Here is a 15,758-nt window from a genome sequence, read left to right as displayed (position 1 = left end):
GACGTAACGTAAATGTTGCATTCAGGGAGCAGGGTTGCCAGATTTTTGAAGCAGAAAAATACTACACCTCCTCTGAAAAAATACTACAAAATACTACATTTGGCGCCATCTACATTACATTTTATAAAACTACAGTATTACCAAATACATATATGTATATGAATCTTAACACTGATAGATTGATATATTTATTTGTTTCATTTTTCCTGTTCCACTACATTTTTACTTGTTTTACCGCTTTTTTTCTTCAAATTGGCAACATTTCTGCTTTGTTTTTAAATATTTAAACTTTGTAATTTGTTTTGTCTCTCTTTTTTTTTCGAAATAAAAAAAAATCACATATAAACCATATTTTAGCGAAATACTACAAAAAATACTACGCCCCTAATTTGGGGCGAAAAAATACTACCGTAGTATCAAAAATACTACGTCTGGCAACCCTGTCAGGGAGGTTAAAGGGGAGGAAATAAATCTTTACTATGTAGAAGTGGCAACGTTCGTTCACTTTTTCCAGAGGACGCTGTATGTGCACCGCTCCCGACAATCGCAGCAGATCAATGTAAATGATGCTAAGTTTCTCATTTTTTTTAGAAGCAGCTATTAAAGCAAAAAAAGAAATGAACTACTGGAAATTGGTTGTAAAAAGGGGCCAATATAGTGGATGATGTACGGCTTTCGTCCACAGGAAGTTAGCGCAGTATTTGATGGAAAAATTTATTTTATTTTTCATCACCAACTTGCCGAATTCGTCTACTATTAATATTGCGCTGTGCGATGTTTTATTTTTTACGAGTTGGAATGTTTCTATTCCTGTAAATAATTGACGAAATGAGAATGTAGTAGAATTAATTACGTAAATACTTTTTTTAATTAGTTGTAAATTTCGTGACATGTTTCGAGAACTAATTAAAGCGAAATAATTTTTTGCTTTCACGACCTTTAACAGATAAAAATAAATGTTAATGTTCTATTTACTTAACTTCAAGCTGATATTGATTATAATAATTTACTCACTGCTTAAACAGAATTGTTATCATTATTTTTTTATTATTGCATTTTTTCGACAACGAAATGGGAAAAAAAAATCGAGAAACCTTATTCATTCAAAAAATTATACCTTGGAACGCTTTTTTGAGATAGTTTGTGGGGTTTTCTGTTGAAATTAATCATGTTTTTGAAAATTACAATTTAATCTTTTTGTACATGTATTTTTTAAATGAAAAAGGTTTCCCGATTTTTTTCGATTTGGTTGTAGAAAAAAATGCAATAATAATAAAAAAATAATAATAACAATTATGTCTAAGCAGTGAGTAAATACATGAATAAAATGATTATAATCAATATCAGCTTGAAGTTAAGTAAATAGAACATTAACATTTATTTTTATCTGTTAAAGGTCGTGAAAGCAAAAAATTATTTCGCTTTAATTAGTTCTCGAAAAATGTCGCGAAATTTACAACTAATTAAAAAAAGTATTTACGTAAATAATTCTACTACATTCTCATTTCGTCAATTATTTACAGGAATAGAAAAAGTCCAACTCGTAATAACTAAAACATCGCACAGCGCAATATTAATAGCAGACGAATTCGGCAAGTTGGTGATGAAAAATAAAATAAATGTTTTCATCAAAATACTGCGCTAACTTTCTGTAGACGAAAGCCGTACATCGTCCTCTATATTGTCCCCTTATTACAACCAATTTCCAGTAGTTTTTTTCTTTCTTTGCTTTAATAGCTGCCTCTGAAAAAAAGAGAAACTTAGCATTATTTACATTGATCTGCTGCGGTTGACGGGAGCGGTTCGCCGACAGCGCCCTCTAAAAAAGTGAACAATCGTTGCCACTTTTACACTAGCAATCCCGTAGGACATTTCTGTCCTTCTTCCTACTCCGTGGTTGCATTACACTCTTTTTACTACGAAATTACAGGGTCAGAAAGGGTTATTGCTTTTTAGTTAGTAAACTTTACCTTTCTTTCGAATTTTTATTTTGGTTCGTGAAAGTACAAGGCTTTGCGGTTTGGAGTTTTCTGCTCTGTTTCACTGTTATTGTCCAAAAACTGAAAAAGTACTTTGCTTTCTAAATACAATTGCTCATCCGTGTAACTAATAGTCTTGCTTGACAATACGATAAATGATCAGATTCAGTCTTGAAAACATCCCAATTTGGAGCAGCAAAAATAAAGGCAATTTAAACTAAAAACAAATTCCAGTACATCAGCGGTGGAAATCCTTTTTTGTTAAATTTCCCATTGTTGGTTTGGTAATTGAAAGCAAAATAAGGTCAATGTGGTTCGGAAAATTTCCTCCCCTGTCCGATATGCATGAATGGTTTTGATGCATCAGTTTCTAATGAAACCGCTGGATTTTGACGAGTTCCTGTAACAAAGATTGATGAATATTTAAAAAATGCAGTGTTCTCTTAAACTAGTGTTTGGGTTTTGTTAACTCAAAAAAATTGTTTGCTTTTGCGTTAACTAGTGATAGAGGTTTTTGTCCTGTCGATCGATCTGTTTCGTAAAACTTCGAATAAATTTCTCAGAATGTTTCAGATGGCGGGCTATTTAGAATATCAATCAATCAAGCCGGTGTCACATGCAGTGCTGTCCATCTTCAAATTCTAAACGCAATTTCTAATGTTCTTTTGCAATGCATCGGCTTTGAAACGCTGCACAACATGATAAAAAATGTAATTAGCTAGTTCTGCTTCAGAAATTTTTATTTTCTTTATTTATTTATTTTTTTGATGCAAATGGTGTTTGTTTTGCGGAGAAAATGATAATTTCTTGTTTAAACGCATTAGTTTCACGTCATGAGTCAGTATATTGCATCACTAAAATCAGTATTCCGCCATGAGAAGGTAAAGTCCATTATATCTACAGAAATGAGGTTTTGAGATACTTGAAGAAACGCGTTTTGGGTTCAATACCAACAATACGAAATGTTGGAATTAGACGTGTTTTCCGTGCTTTTGCGTTTATTGCATCCCGAAGTGTAGGCACATTAACTCAGTTGGTAAGAGAGTCGCACTGTTAATGTGAAGATCAAGGTCCTACTGTATCAAAATCGTTGAAAAGAGGTTCATCACTTTTGTTCCAAAGAAGTCTTCATTGTCGTTGATACTCCGTGTATACTATAATTTACAAGTTTAAAATTGCAGAAGTGATTTTTCAAATACACTGCTCAAAACAATTAAAGAATATTGTAAGTTTTTGTACAAAAAAAAAAGTATTAGCAAATATTTTTTTGCATAGAATCGAAGAAGGGAATTAAAAATGCAAATTCTTCTTAATTTCAAGCATCGCAGTATGCAAATTTTGAGTTTGACGTCGAAAACAACGTTTCAGTGGCGGCGAATGAGATTTCGCTCTTAACTTATTGTAAGACAAAGCAGAAAATAATGATTGAAATTCAGTAAGCGCGTTGTTTCGATGAATGCGATGCCTCAACGAACTCATTTAATGGAATCAGAAGCTTCTAAAGTGGTTGTCAGGCTAGAGAGAAGCCAAACACAAGCCAAGGCAAAAGAAGCTATTGGAGTTTTGCAAAGTGTGATTTCTACGAGATGGAAACGGTTTTTAGAGACAGAAAATGCTGGGCGAAGATCAGGGCAAGGTCGCAGACGGTCCACAACGCTCAACGAAGACCGTTATTTAGCTTTAACGGCTCCGAGGCACCGAGGTATGAATGCCACCCCACTACAAGCACACCTTCGCTCGGGTACTGGCACCACAATTTTAACACAAACTGTCCGAAATCGCCTTCACGCTGTAAGTCTGTATGCTCGTCGATGGTCTGTGCCACATTAGCTGCGAGACACCGTCGTGATACAGGGAGTGGGTAACAGAGCATGTGAATTGGAGAAGAAATGAATGGAGCAATATTTTTTTTCTCTGACGAGTCCCGTTCTTGTCTTTATCCATATAATGGCGTATTTTCATCTGGAGGGAGCTTGGCACTAGAAACAATCCAGCTTTCGCGCCCGAAAGTGTCAGATTTGGTGGTGGTGGTGGTGCGATGGTGCATGCTGGCATCTCCATTGATGGGCGCACCGATCTGCATGCCATTCCGAATGGAACTGTGACCGGTCGTCAAAGTAGGGATGAGATCCTCACATCTATTTAGTCCCTTACCCTGCAGCAATTGGAGGTGACTTCATGTTAATGGACGAAAATTGCAGACCACATCGTTCTTTTTTGATGAATCATTTTCCTTTGGCGGAAGGAATCATACGAATGGAATGGCTAACGTGTTCTCCAGATATGAACCCAATAGAGCATGTTTGGGACATTCTAGGCAGCGAGTTTTTGGACGCCTACCACCTCCCCAAACTCTCCAAGAACCGGAAAGAGCGCTTCAGGAGGAGTGGGGCAGAATACCCCAGTCCCTTATAGTAGTCTCATTAATTCCATGCCTCAGAGGTGTTTTACATTACTAGCCGTCCAGGGTTACCTTACCCCCTACTAAAAGCAATTTTCTTTTAAGAAAGCACCAATTTTTTATCACTTTTCTCATACGCACAAAGTGCGTTTTTTTTTCCCTTTTGTACCCAAAAGTGGAAAAAAAAGTATTTTTTCCTGCCATACAAATGTAGTTTTTGTCTCAAATAGTTTACTAACGCCTTTCGATAATGTATCAATCATCCAAAAAGTTCTCCAGGTTCAAAATCAACCCAAAACCTCAATATCCTTTACCATCGAGGAAATGCTCAGTCACGCAAAGTGTCACTTAAAAACCGGAATGGTAATTCAAAAAATGATTTTGGGAAGCAAAACCAGATCAAAATATGACCTCTACAATGCACATCGTGCATTGCAGAAGTACACCTCACAGACAAAAAAAAAAAAACTTTTACAAAAATCCAATATTGTACGGGGGGAAATTTTGCTTCTGTCAGCGAACTCTTACGTAAGTTGGAATTAACTTTCTGATTCTGAATGTATCTTTGCTCGTAAAAACTTTTCCCTTCAACAGATTACGGGACGCCCCGCCAAGGAAACCAAACGTCAGCAGCCAACAGAAGCAAATCCACCGCCAAAGACGAAGGAAAAGAAAGCGACCAAGAACAAGATTACGCGACAGAACGAATTGGGGTTTTTTGGGTTTTTCACCCCTCTGTATCTCAGCCCCATGAAGAACTCCGGAGTTGATTTTTGGTACACTCAATCTCTAGTGGCCCCTGACGCCGTCAACCAAAATACAATCCATTGGACCATTAGGAGGAGGAGGTATTAAAGTTGTAAAATCGCTGTTCAAAAAAGTTTTCGCTTTCTTTGACAGGGCTACAGCCCAGACGAAAAAAGGAATCAAGCTGAAATTTCGCACACACATTCCTTGTGCCCTACTGATGTGCCTTTTATGCCATTTGAACCCCCTCCCCTTCCCCCCTCGTTCTTACCCCCCAAATTGTACCTTCCCGGAGTTCTATCACAGCCCCCCGGGGGGCTACGGTAATGTTTTTTTGTATACGTATTCTTGGGGGGGGGGCATTGAGTACATATACAAAAATTCAACCCCCAGGGACATCATGGGCCGGAGTAATTGAAGTTCGAAAATCACTAATTTTCCCTAAATTCTTATGCACTTACTCTCAGCTCATAGGGTTTGTTTATCTCGGACTGCAATTGCAAGGTTAGAACAGATCTAACAGTTATTCCAAAGTTGTCTTGGGAAATGAAATCAATCAAGACTAAAACATATCCAACAGTTGCAACTAGACGTTAAACCGCGGATATCACAAATTTGCCACAGCGACTGCGCATATGCGCAGACTTAGCTCATTGGGCTTTCTGTTTTCAGATTCTATGTTGTTTGTTTATACTTAAGCAGAGAAACAAATTAATGAATGAGATTGGAATGCTATCCTCTCCCCCCCCCCCCCCCCAAAGTTTTGCCGATACGAAATTTCCTTCCCCCTGTTTTTCAGTTTTGATATATTTATGGAGGGAAGAAATTTTAAATGTCGGCGCGAAACTGGGGTTAAACCATTACAATATTTTACGAGATAAATTACATGAAACTGTACGCATATGAATACGGCATTTATAACTTTTTAATTGAAAGCGAAAAATAGCACTTTTTTATTGGTTTGCTTATTTTCTAAATTAATGGATTTTTCACAAACAACACATAATGAATTGAAAATATATGAAATACGTGTGTGGATATCCGTGCTTTGCAGTAATTTGTTAGCTGAAAAATTTTTTGCAATGAATTTAAGCAAGACTTTTAATGAGCTTAGTCCGCGCGCAACATGCGCATTCGCTATGGCAAATTTGGGATAGCCGCGATTTAACATCGAGTAAAGTTGTATAGATCTTCTGAAACATTTAAATTTAAAATATTTAATGGCTTAGTTTTTTTTTTTTTTTTTTTTTTTTTTGCTTGGTGATAACATGCGTTATTTCGTTTTTTAAATGAACTTTTAAACAAAACTAGGTATTAAACAAGACAAATACTTCTATCAAGAAAAAGATAAATCACCAAACAATTAAAATTATCCCATAAAACGTAAAATAATCCACGATTTAAGAAAAAATGTAACTAAACAAGAAAGTGAAATGCTAGATTAAAATAGCTCTCAAGCTGTAAAACATTTAAAGAAACCTTCATGAAAATGTTGAATAATCTGTCAAATAAAGAAACTGTAGTAGAATTTATTGGAAAGTTGTAAAATACTCGAAAACAATATAATTTAAAATATAGTATTTTATTATCCAAGAAGTTTTCTTTGCAACAGAGAGGATACAAAGATTGCAATAAAATTTAAACCGTCCAATTCTCGCAAAATGAACACAGAATCTTAATAGTCAGAAAATAATTTGACGTAAAATTAGGCTAGCCATTATTGTTCCTTAAAAACACAACACAGCGTTGTTTCAATTGAAAATTTTCTGACTTGAAGTTCTCAATTCTAAAAATACAGACAAAGTAATAATATCAATGCAAAAAGATGTGATATCTCATCAAAAACAACCCTGTTGTAAAAATTTCCCCGCCAAGAAAACCGTTAACTTTTCCGCACAAAAAAGAAAACCTGCATCCTAAACACAAAAACCCTCAGTCATAAAAAGGTATGATATCTAGTTTGCCCGCAAAAATGATGGTTTTCATTACTTCTTTAAGAATCTGACAAACTATCATCCTCCCTCTTCTCCTTTTTCATCACAGCTACTTCCATTAGAACCTCCTCCCACCTTCAACTCCTCAGAAATATGGATAGATCTTTTAAATTGTTTATCTTGTTTGGCGGGAAGCGTTTCAAAGTGAAGTGGTTGCTTGGTGAGCAAAAAGCTTCCCGCCAAGCAAGATAAACAATTTAAAAGATCAATCCATATTTCTGAGGAGTTGAAGGTGGGAGGAGGTTCTAATGGAAGTAGCTGTGATGAAAAAGGAGAAGAGGGAGGATAATAGTTTGTCAGATACTTGGCGGGCAAACTAGATATCATAACTTTTTATGACTGAGGGTTTTTGGGTTTAGGATGCAGGTTTTCTTTTCTGTGCGGAAAAGTTAAAGGTTTTCTTGGCGGGGAAATTTTTACAACAGGGTTGATTTTGATGAGATAAACAGATTACAGAAACATTTACCCACTTAGCAAGTGTTCCTACGTTTTGATATCCTTATTCATGGAGTATAATTAAGTTAAAGGATTATTCTTAAGTTCAAGATGACAATTTTCGATATAAGTTATCAATTTCCATCATTATCTTCCTAAACGCTTATTTTTTATTTCATGTACTGCTATTTTCTCTGATGTCGAGAGCAAAAATGATGGTTTTCATTACTTCTTTTTAGCGTTTATTACAGATGAAATGAATTTAACAGTAAGTTAAGTATTCATGCAGATCTATCGTCCATTTACAAGTCAATGATTTGAAATTCATATTCATTTTTAGGTATTAACAGTTTTTTTCCTTCCAATGGCGCATTCTCCCAATTTTTCTGAAGACGTATACAGCATATTGCCTTGGCAGACCTAGCGCAATCCTCTAATCTAGCATGAAGTTTTTCATGCGCCACCATTCAGACAAGAAGGCCAAAAGAACAAGAATTTTGACGCACAGTGCAGATGAAGGCCCCTGGGCTCTCAAGATGCGAAATCAAACTAATAATTTAATTTTGCTAAGCAGAGTGCCTGTGTCAAATAGGCATTTTAAGATCTTCATAGGCGCTGACGATTTTCGGCATCCCTAATTTCTATTGACTGAAGGTTTGGACAGAGAATTCAGAACCCACGACCAGAGATGTACGAGGTCACAGATTAATCATTACGCAACTCTGCCGACTGAAAGTTTATTTGCAAAAATCAAATTTCTGTAACGTTTGTAACTATAATTTTCGGAATAATATACATTTTTAGCATTAATCCATCAGATTTTGTCTTGAGAAAAAAGAGATGCAAAAAAAAAGAATCATCCATATTTTTTCAATTATTTATCTGTTTGCTTAAAAAAAGTATACGAACAGAAAAAGCTTACTTACCTTCTTCTGGAACACATTTGTCTACATCATCAATGAAACTTAAATCTAAAGATTCCTCATCCTCGGATTCTTCAGGAGAACTGCTCTGTACAAGAGATACATTTATGTTAGTAAATTAATGCAGTTTCAAAGTCCTTGACGATTTTAAGAAAGTAGAAAAACACTTGCTGGCGATGAATGCGCTTTTTGAATTGATAATAATCGTTTCTTATGCATGTTTTGTGCTGACTCTAAAAATGACTTACTTTTTCCGTCAAGTCCAAATTATTTTGCAAAGAAACAAATTTTAAAACGAGTAAAAATTGGAAAATTGGCGATTAAAAATAGACTTAAATGTTTTCTTGGAATAATTTTTGCATTATCATGAATAAGCAATTGAAGGGTTTGAAGTGGAACGTGGAGAGCGTTCATTGACTTTTTCACACTTAGTCGTCAAGTCTGGGTGGAATGGAGAGCGGTTTCACAAAAACGGGACGCTTCTCATAAAAATTAACAACTGAAAATTGTTTGAAAAATAAAGTAAAACAGAAATTCATGCTAGTTTTACGGCATATTTCAATAGAAATTAGGGGGTCAGTAACCCTCCCTCGTTTCCAGAACTTCCAGTTGCTTATCCATAAAAATGCAGTAGCTAAAAAAGTGAAGAAAAGGGTGAAACTCAAAAAGTGAATAAATGAGTTAAGTTTATTATAAAGATTCATATTTTTGCAATTAAATTTGAATTTTTTCAAAATGTAAAATTTGCGTTTTGAAAAACATCCTGGCGTAACACAGGAGAAAATGAAAGTCATTTTCGGATTTTAAGCAAAATATATATTTCAGTGACAGTGACATAGTAGTACTTTCTGTTTAGATACTAAGTTTTCAAGACAGAGGTATGTAATACACGTCGAGAAAGATTCTTGAATTGTTACGCAGATATTACGTTTTTGTAAGTGAAAAAAAATGAATAGTTAACCATTTTAATTATATTAAATGCAAGTATTGGCTTCTGCGGTTTTATAAGCTGCAAAGCTATCATAACTGTATATCTTACTAATATCCACTTGGGTTACCAGATTCGGAAAATTCAAAGTCATAAAGCTACATTGCCGCCTCATAGCTGAAGCAGAAATTCAAAGCAATACCGAAAACCTTAGTTACAGCATCCAGATAATGCTGTTTCTGTATTAGCAGCTCTGGATATAAGGTGGTATATATATATATATATATATATATATATATATATATATATATATATATATATATATATATATATATATATATATATATATATATATATATATATATAATTTGTAGCTACATACCGTGACTTTTATCTTTACTTTTTGAGGTGGAGTCGTACTATGTTTGAAGATCTCTCACTGGTTTGTTAAAATATTTTTAGGTACCAGTATTAAGATACAGCGCGCATAGGTGGCTGTCGTACAGAAGGGGGGGGGGGGTCAAAAGAAGAGGAAGGCTACCCGAAGTTGCGTTTACTTTATTTACTAATTTATTTTGTAAAATTGGGCAATATTATTAACTTTTTAACATTACTGATTAAATGACCTCTAAAAATGTGAAATATGGTATCAAAAACCAGGACGGTTGGCCACTGGCAAAGTGCCGTTTTCAATTAAAAAAAGTTCCATTCTTACGAAATAACACGAGACAAGTTAATTTATTTGGAATTTTTACTTTTTTTTCCCCCAATTCAAAGTCATTTTTAAAGTCTCTGACAAGCTCTCTTATCAAATTGTTCACTCAATTACTTAATATCATTAATTTATTTCGAAGTAAAAGCTGCTTATTACAGTAAAACCTATTCATGCACTCAATGCTTGTGGACCTTAGAGTGGACAGTGAACATGAAAAACTCTGATTACTCATTCATCTATATAGCATTCACGAAAGAATGCTATATAGGTGAGAGGAGGGTAATATTAAATACAATTTACGTTTCTGCGGCTATTGGGAAGGGGAAAAAATCACAATTCACCATGAACTGTCGCTACCAAAAAAAAAAAAAACAATTTATTTTGTTATAAAAAAAATATTTCATAAGAAAAGATAAATCTGCAGCAATATGGAATTGTAGGTTAATATGGAGTAGGTGGTTTAAAATATAGAGAACCTGCGAACGTTTGATTCTTTTGTTACTAGGTAGCTTCCGATTCTTTCTAGTTTGCATTATCTTTCATTTCATCACTTAATTCTGTTTTTATATATAAAATAGGTTGCTGTACAAGAAGATCCAGCTTTCTACTTCTATTTGACTTCTTCTGTTTTGGCGGTACTGGTGTATTTGTAGGAAAATAATTTTTGACTTCGACGGATCCGAAATAACCACATCAGAGCTCTTTAAACGAGGTATTCAATTAAAACCGACACGCCATCTTGCAAGATAAATATCAAAACTGATGGACAAAAAAATGTAAGCATAAGTAGGGCCAGGCCCAGATCTGCGTATCGAGGTGCGGGGGGGGGGGGGGGGCACGTCCCTAAAGGGCTAAACGGCCCAAGAAATTGAACAAAAAATTGAAATAAACTAGCACTAAGACTTATTAACGTTGCAAATATATACTGCTGGCCTCTGGGGAGGCCCTACAGATATTGTTGCAGAGGGTCCCAAAATTTATAGATCCGGGCCTGAGTAGGATCACATTATTACAAACTACAACTATGTTGTTGTGTATCACGATTTATATCGATGCTCAAGTCACATGTGTACTAGTAGATTAAAATTATTGAAAACGTGCTTGCAGAAACTCTTGAAAATCAAAAAACACTTTGTTAATCTACCGAGTGGTACAACAACAAGCAGTCAACTCCCAGATTCTCACTACACTTTATCATGGGAGCTCATGGGTCCAAACGGAGTCAAAACATTGGTTTCAAAGCATTGGTATCGTAGTTACCTCGTTCATTCGGCCCCCGTTTATCCAGATCAACTATGTTGAGTAAAAAAAAATTTAAAAAAAATTCACTAAATTACTCATTTTAAATTATGATGGCAAGAACTGAACTATAAATGTACCAAGTATTTTGTTTTTATTTTGATTAAGTGTAAAACTTTTCTACATATCGCACAATTAATTATAGTAAACAAACATGCAACACGGCGCATTTAGAGCGTCAGTCTGACACCACTGCAACTCAAGTATAATTGGTAAAGTGTTTCCTAGAAATGTTTCCAAGTATTTTTGTTACAAAGCATTGTTCTTTACCCGACTACGGCAAAGCCAAAAGGAAGGGTTATGATTTTAGCAGTCTATGCATGTTTGTATTTACATATGTTCCACCATAACGCCCAAAATATTCATCCGATTTTGATGAATAAGGTGTCAATCGATTCGTTATTATAGCCCAGGTAACATAGGCTATATTTTAACCGACTTTAAATGTAGTATGAGACGATTTTTTTATTTTTTATAATTTTTATCCTTCGTATTTACCTATGTTCCACTGTAGCGCCTAAACTATTTACCCCACTTTTATGAATAAGGTGTCGATTGATTCGTTATTATAGATCGAGTAACGTAAGCTACATTTCAATCGACTTAAACAATAGGAGGAGCTGATTTTACCATGTAAATCTCGATTTTAACCGATTTTTTTTTGCGTTTGTTTTAAATAAATTTATTGATAACCCGACTAGGGGAACACAGGGTAAGAAACAATAATTTTTTTGATATTTTAAGATTGTAGAAGGTATTTTTCCCCATTTAACACGGCTAGGCAGTCTTGATGCTATTTGAACTACAAATTCTTTGAAAAATGGTTAACTAAGATTTCAACTTTTTGAATTTTGTAAATATTTAGTAATACTCAGCTTTTTTTTTTTGCTGGTTACTCATTAATAGTGAGTTTTACAATATTTGAGAAGTTACTCTTGGTAGAAATTTTTCAAGTTCATATTCTACTTAAGATCCTTCATAAGCAGAAAAAAAAAAAAAGCTAGTGGAGAGACTGACCTACGACTGAAGCTATTCTTTTATTAAATGACATAAGTTTATGATTTTGAAGGTATTTTGAAATAACAAATCGAATTAAGTTTCAGTTAATACAGAAAAAATTATCAATTAAACTTTAGCCCTGGCAAATGGGCGGTAATTTACTGAATAAACATTATCAACTTCAACATTATAAGATCATATGTGGCAGTGAGAAGCAAAGGGATGTAAGTGGCAAAATTAAAATTTTGAGATAACCAGCACAAATGGTAGGTGAACCCCTCCTCTGTCTTGGGGCAAGAGATGGTACTAGTAGCCCTGGTAGGTGCTGCTATACAGCATGATTTAAAAAAAAATCAATGTAAGCCTACCTAGAACGTTATCTTTTTGTCGTTTTACTCGGAACTTGAAAATGTCCACTTACATCCCTTTGCTTCTCAGTGCCTCATATGTTATTCAGTTGATCAGTCCCATGACATCCATTTTTTTTAACATTAGAAAACGTATCATTCTCCCCAGCGTGCTTGAACGACCAGCCTTTCAGACTACAGCCGAACGCGCTAGCCTAAATGCATGGCAGATTTAATTTTTATTGTAACATGTCAGCTGAAATAACTTTTATGTGAAAAAAGTTACAGAACAATTGTTTTTTTATTTCTCAAAAAATTCCTTAAAATGTAAAATCTTGCAAGTGTTGCAGGTTTTCTTTTGTCCGCCACCGTATGCTTATAGCCATTGCAGCGACCCACAGCTGCCGGACGCTGCGAGGAGAATCCAAGTCCAGCGAAATGACGCCATTTTGGACTTCAATTTTGCATTAAGTATTTATTAAAGTATAAATATCGTTTCCCTTTTCTCCATCATGTTTACTAAATTAGTTGGTGACGAAGACAAAAGAGCAAACCCAAGTTAAAACGCAGGAAGAAAATTATTTCCAGTTAGTGCATTGCGAGATGTGATCGCTACCAACTGCTCTGTATTTGTAAAAGAGTGGGACATGTTTAGATTTTACAAACTTTAATTTTAACCTTTTTACTTGTTTTTAAGAATTGAGAATGTTTTTAACAAATTGTTTCATTTTACCTTGATATTTTATATTTGGAACGCCACACCATGTAACTATGCTTGCTTTGTAATTTCCTTTTGGGCATATTTCAATTAATACCCATAGTTTCGAGTTCTAAAACTAAAATAATTCATAGAGTTTCTTACCAGTTCGGACTCTAAGGAATTTAGGAACACTTGATGGTCTCTTTCAACCTCAAGCACAGCTTCTTGTTCTTCAGACTCAACTAGTTTCCTTTGGGCAATCGATAAATCATTCCTCAAAGAATTGTTCTCAGATTTGAGATTTCGGATATCATCTTTTAGAGATTGTATTGCCTTCTCAGATTCCTTTACTTCAGATTCAATGTTTTCAACAATGTTGTTTAAAGTAAGGAATATCTAGTTGAAGAAAGTGGAGAAATATTAATATATGTGTTATGTGACCTGCTCACTAGAATATATGTTTTGAGTTTTCTTTCAAAATCATTGGTCCTTCTGGATACCACCACCTGTTTTACAGCTTTTTCGCTGAGTGAGACCAAGTAGCCCCAGCCCGAGGCTACTTGAACCCAATTTTTAAAAATAGAAAAAAAAGAAAGAAAATATATATATATATATATATATATATATATATATATATATATATATATATATATATATATATATATATATATATATAAAGAGTTAAAATTGTTGTTTAAAGACCGCTTAAGGTGATAGCAGAACGTCTAAAAATTGGTAAAAACAAGGTTATCAGTGCACATTATGGGTTTAACCGAAAAATCAGTGTAAAACTCGCACAAAATATGGAATTTTGGGTCCAAGTAGTCAGTTTTTAAAAAAATGCAAGGAGAGTCAGTGAAAATTAAAGAAATAAAAAAACCCGGAGTCGGCATGTTTTCAAATGACTCCGACTCTACAGCCCTGTTTTTAACGCACAAAGTTAGCAGAATACTTTAAAATGTTGTTGACTACTATATACTTCTCTGCACAAAGGTATTTATTTATCTCTAATGTCATTTTAGTCTAACAATCAACAATATTATTTTCATTAAAAAACATTAAGTCAAAAATTTAATTAACTGCCTTCCTAGGCATCATCTTCATCATTTTGTAATAAAGTTAAAAAAAAACATATATATATTTCGTTATTTAAAAAATTAACTATATGAAGTTTCTGAAGTGTCGTATATTTTCTTGGTACCCTAAGCAACTACTTTTTTCACTTCATAGGTTAAACCACTCACTGAAACTTACTTGTGCGTCATCTAATCCTCTTTCAATGATTTTTAAATCTTTTCTTAAAAATTCAACTTTTTCTTCGATGAGAGAATTTTTTTCTTCACCACTTTCACTAAGCGCTCGTATCTGTTCAAGTAGTTGATCTAATATTTTCGTGTATTCTTCTTTCAACGACTCAAGAAAGCTCAAGATTCTTTGTGTTTCTAAAATGATTTTGTTTCTTTCCATAAATGGCTGGGGAATTTCTGGTTTCCTATGAATAACAAAATAGATAAATAATAATAATAACCAATTATAGAGTTAATATTTCATGATTTTATGCGAAATGTTTTAATGAATAATGTAAGGAAAATTTCAAAACAAAACTTACCAAACATGGTTCTTTTTCCCTCTCCATTTTAACAATCTCATCTTTGCTCCAGTGAACATAATTCAAGACATTTATGCACCCATCGTGTAAAAATCTAAAACATAATGAAGCACTGTTACTAGCATAACATAAAATTAAATTATTCTACGATGAAATATAAAAATTAACAGTGTTCTTCCAGTAAACCACAAATAATTAAATAAGTTTGTTCGTCATGCGGTTGTTCAGTGGGGACTAGAAAGTGACATACTGATAAAATTAGTGCTTGTTAGTTGATCACGCCACTAACAATCAAAATTAACTACATAACATAAGTTTTCAGTTTTCACACAATGATTTTCAACCTGCTTTGAAGTAAGAATATCCAATATTTTTTGCGAATTAATACTTTCTTTAAAGCTAATGTAAATTATGGTTGTTCGTAGTGCGACAAATTTTGTTAAGGGTATGGTGAAGAGGTAAAACCGCGGCGATTGTAAATGAAAAAATTCAAACTATAAATGAGTATACGAAATAAAGCTTTTTTCAACTGTTAATTTTGCACAAAATGCCCATAAATAAATTCTGCGAAAAAAAGAATCAATATGATAGGAAAAGAGTTATCTTTTGCAGAGAACATGCAATTGCTGGTGAAAGAGAGAAACCTTTACAACGTTTGCAAAAAGGAAAAATATATATAGTT

At 34.1% G+C, this 15,758-nt stretch overlaps 1 protein-coding gene across 1 annotated transcript in view; it reads right to left on the bottom strand.

The window, feature by feature from the left end:
• LOC129218858 (kinesin light chain 1-like) overlaps positions 1-15,493 on the bottom strand; it is a 52,283-nt gene extending 36,790 nt beyond the window's left edge. Inside the window, exons 1-4 of the mRNA XM_054853179.1 lie at positions 15,077-15,493; positions 14,722-14,959; positions 13,630-13,863; positions 8,508-8,567 (exon numbers count right to left, since the gene is read on the bottom strand). Of these exons, the coding sequence (XP_054709154.1) occupies positions 8,508-8,567; positions 13,630-13,863; positions 14,722-14,959; positions 15,077-15,135 (591 nt within the window). The 5' untranslated portion in view covers positions 15,136-15,493. The remainder of the gene's footprint in view (positions 1-8,507; positions 8,568-13,629; positions 13,864-14,721; positions 14,960-15,076) is intronic.
• Between the last annotated feature and the right edge of the window lie 265 nt (positions 15,494-15,758).

This window comes from Uloborus diversus, chromosome 3, assembly GCF_026930045.1.
Source record: "Uloborus diversus isolate 005 chromosome 3, Udiv.v.3.1, whole genome shotgun sequence".
NCBI lineage: Eukaryota > Metazoa > Arthropoda > Arachnida > Araneae > Uloboridae > Uloborus > Uloborus diversus.
Note: the sequence above shows the minus strand (reverse complement) of the source record. Positions and strands in the feature narration are given on the sequence as shown.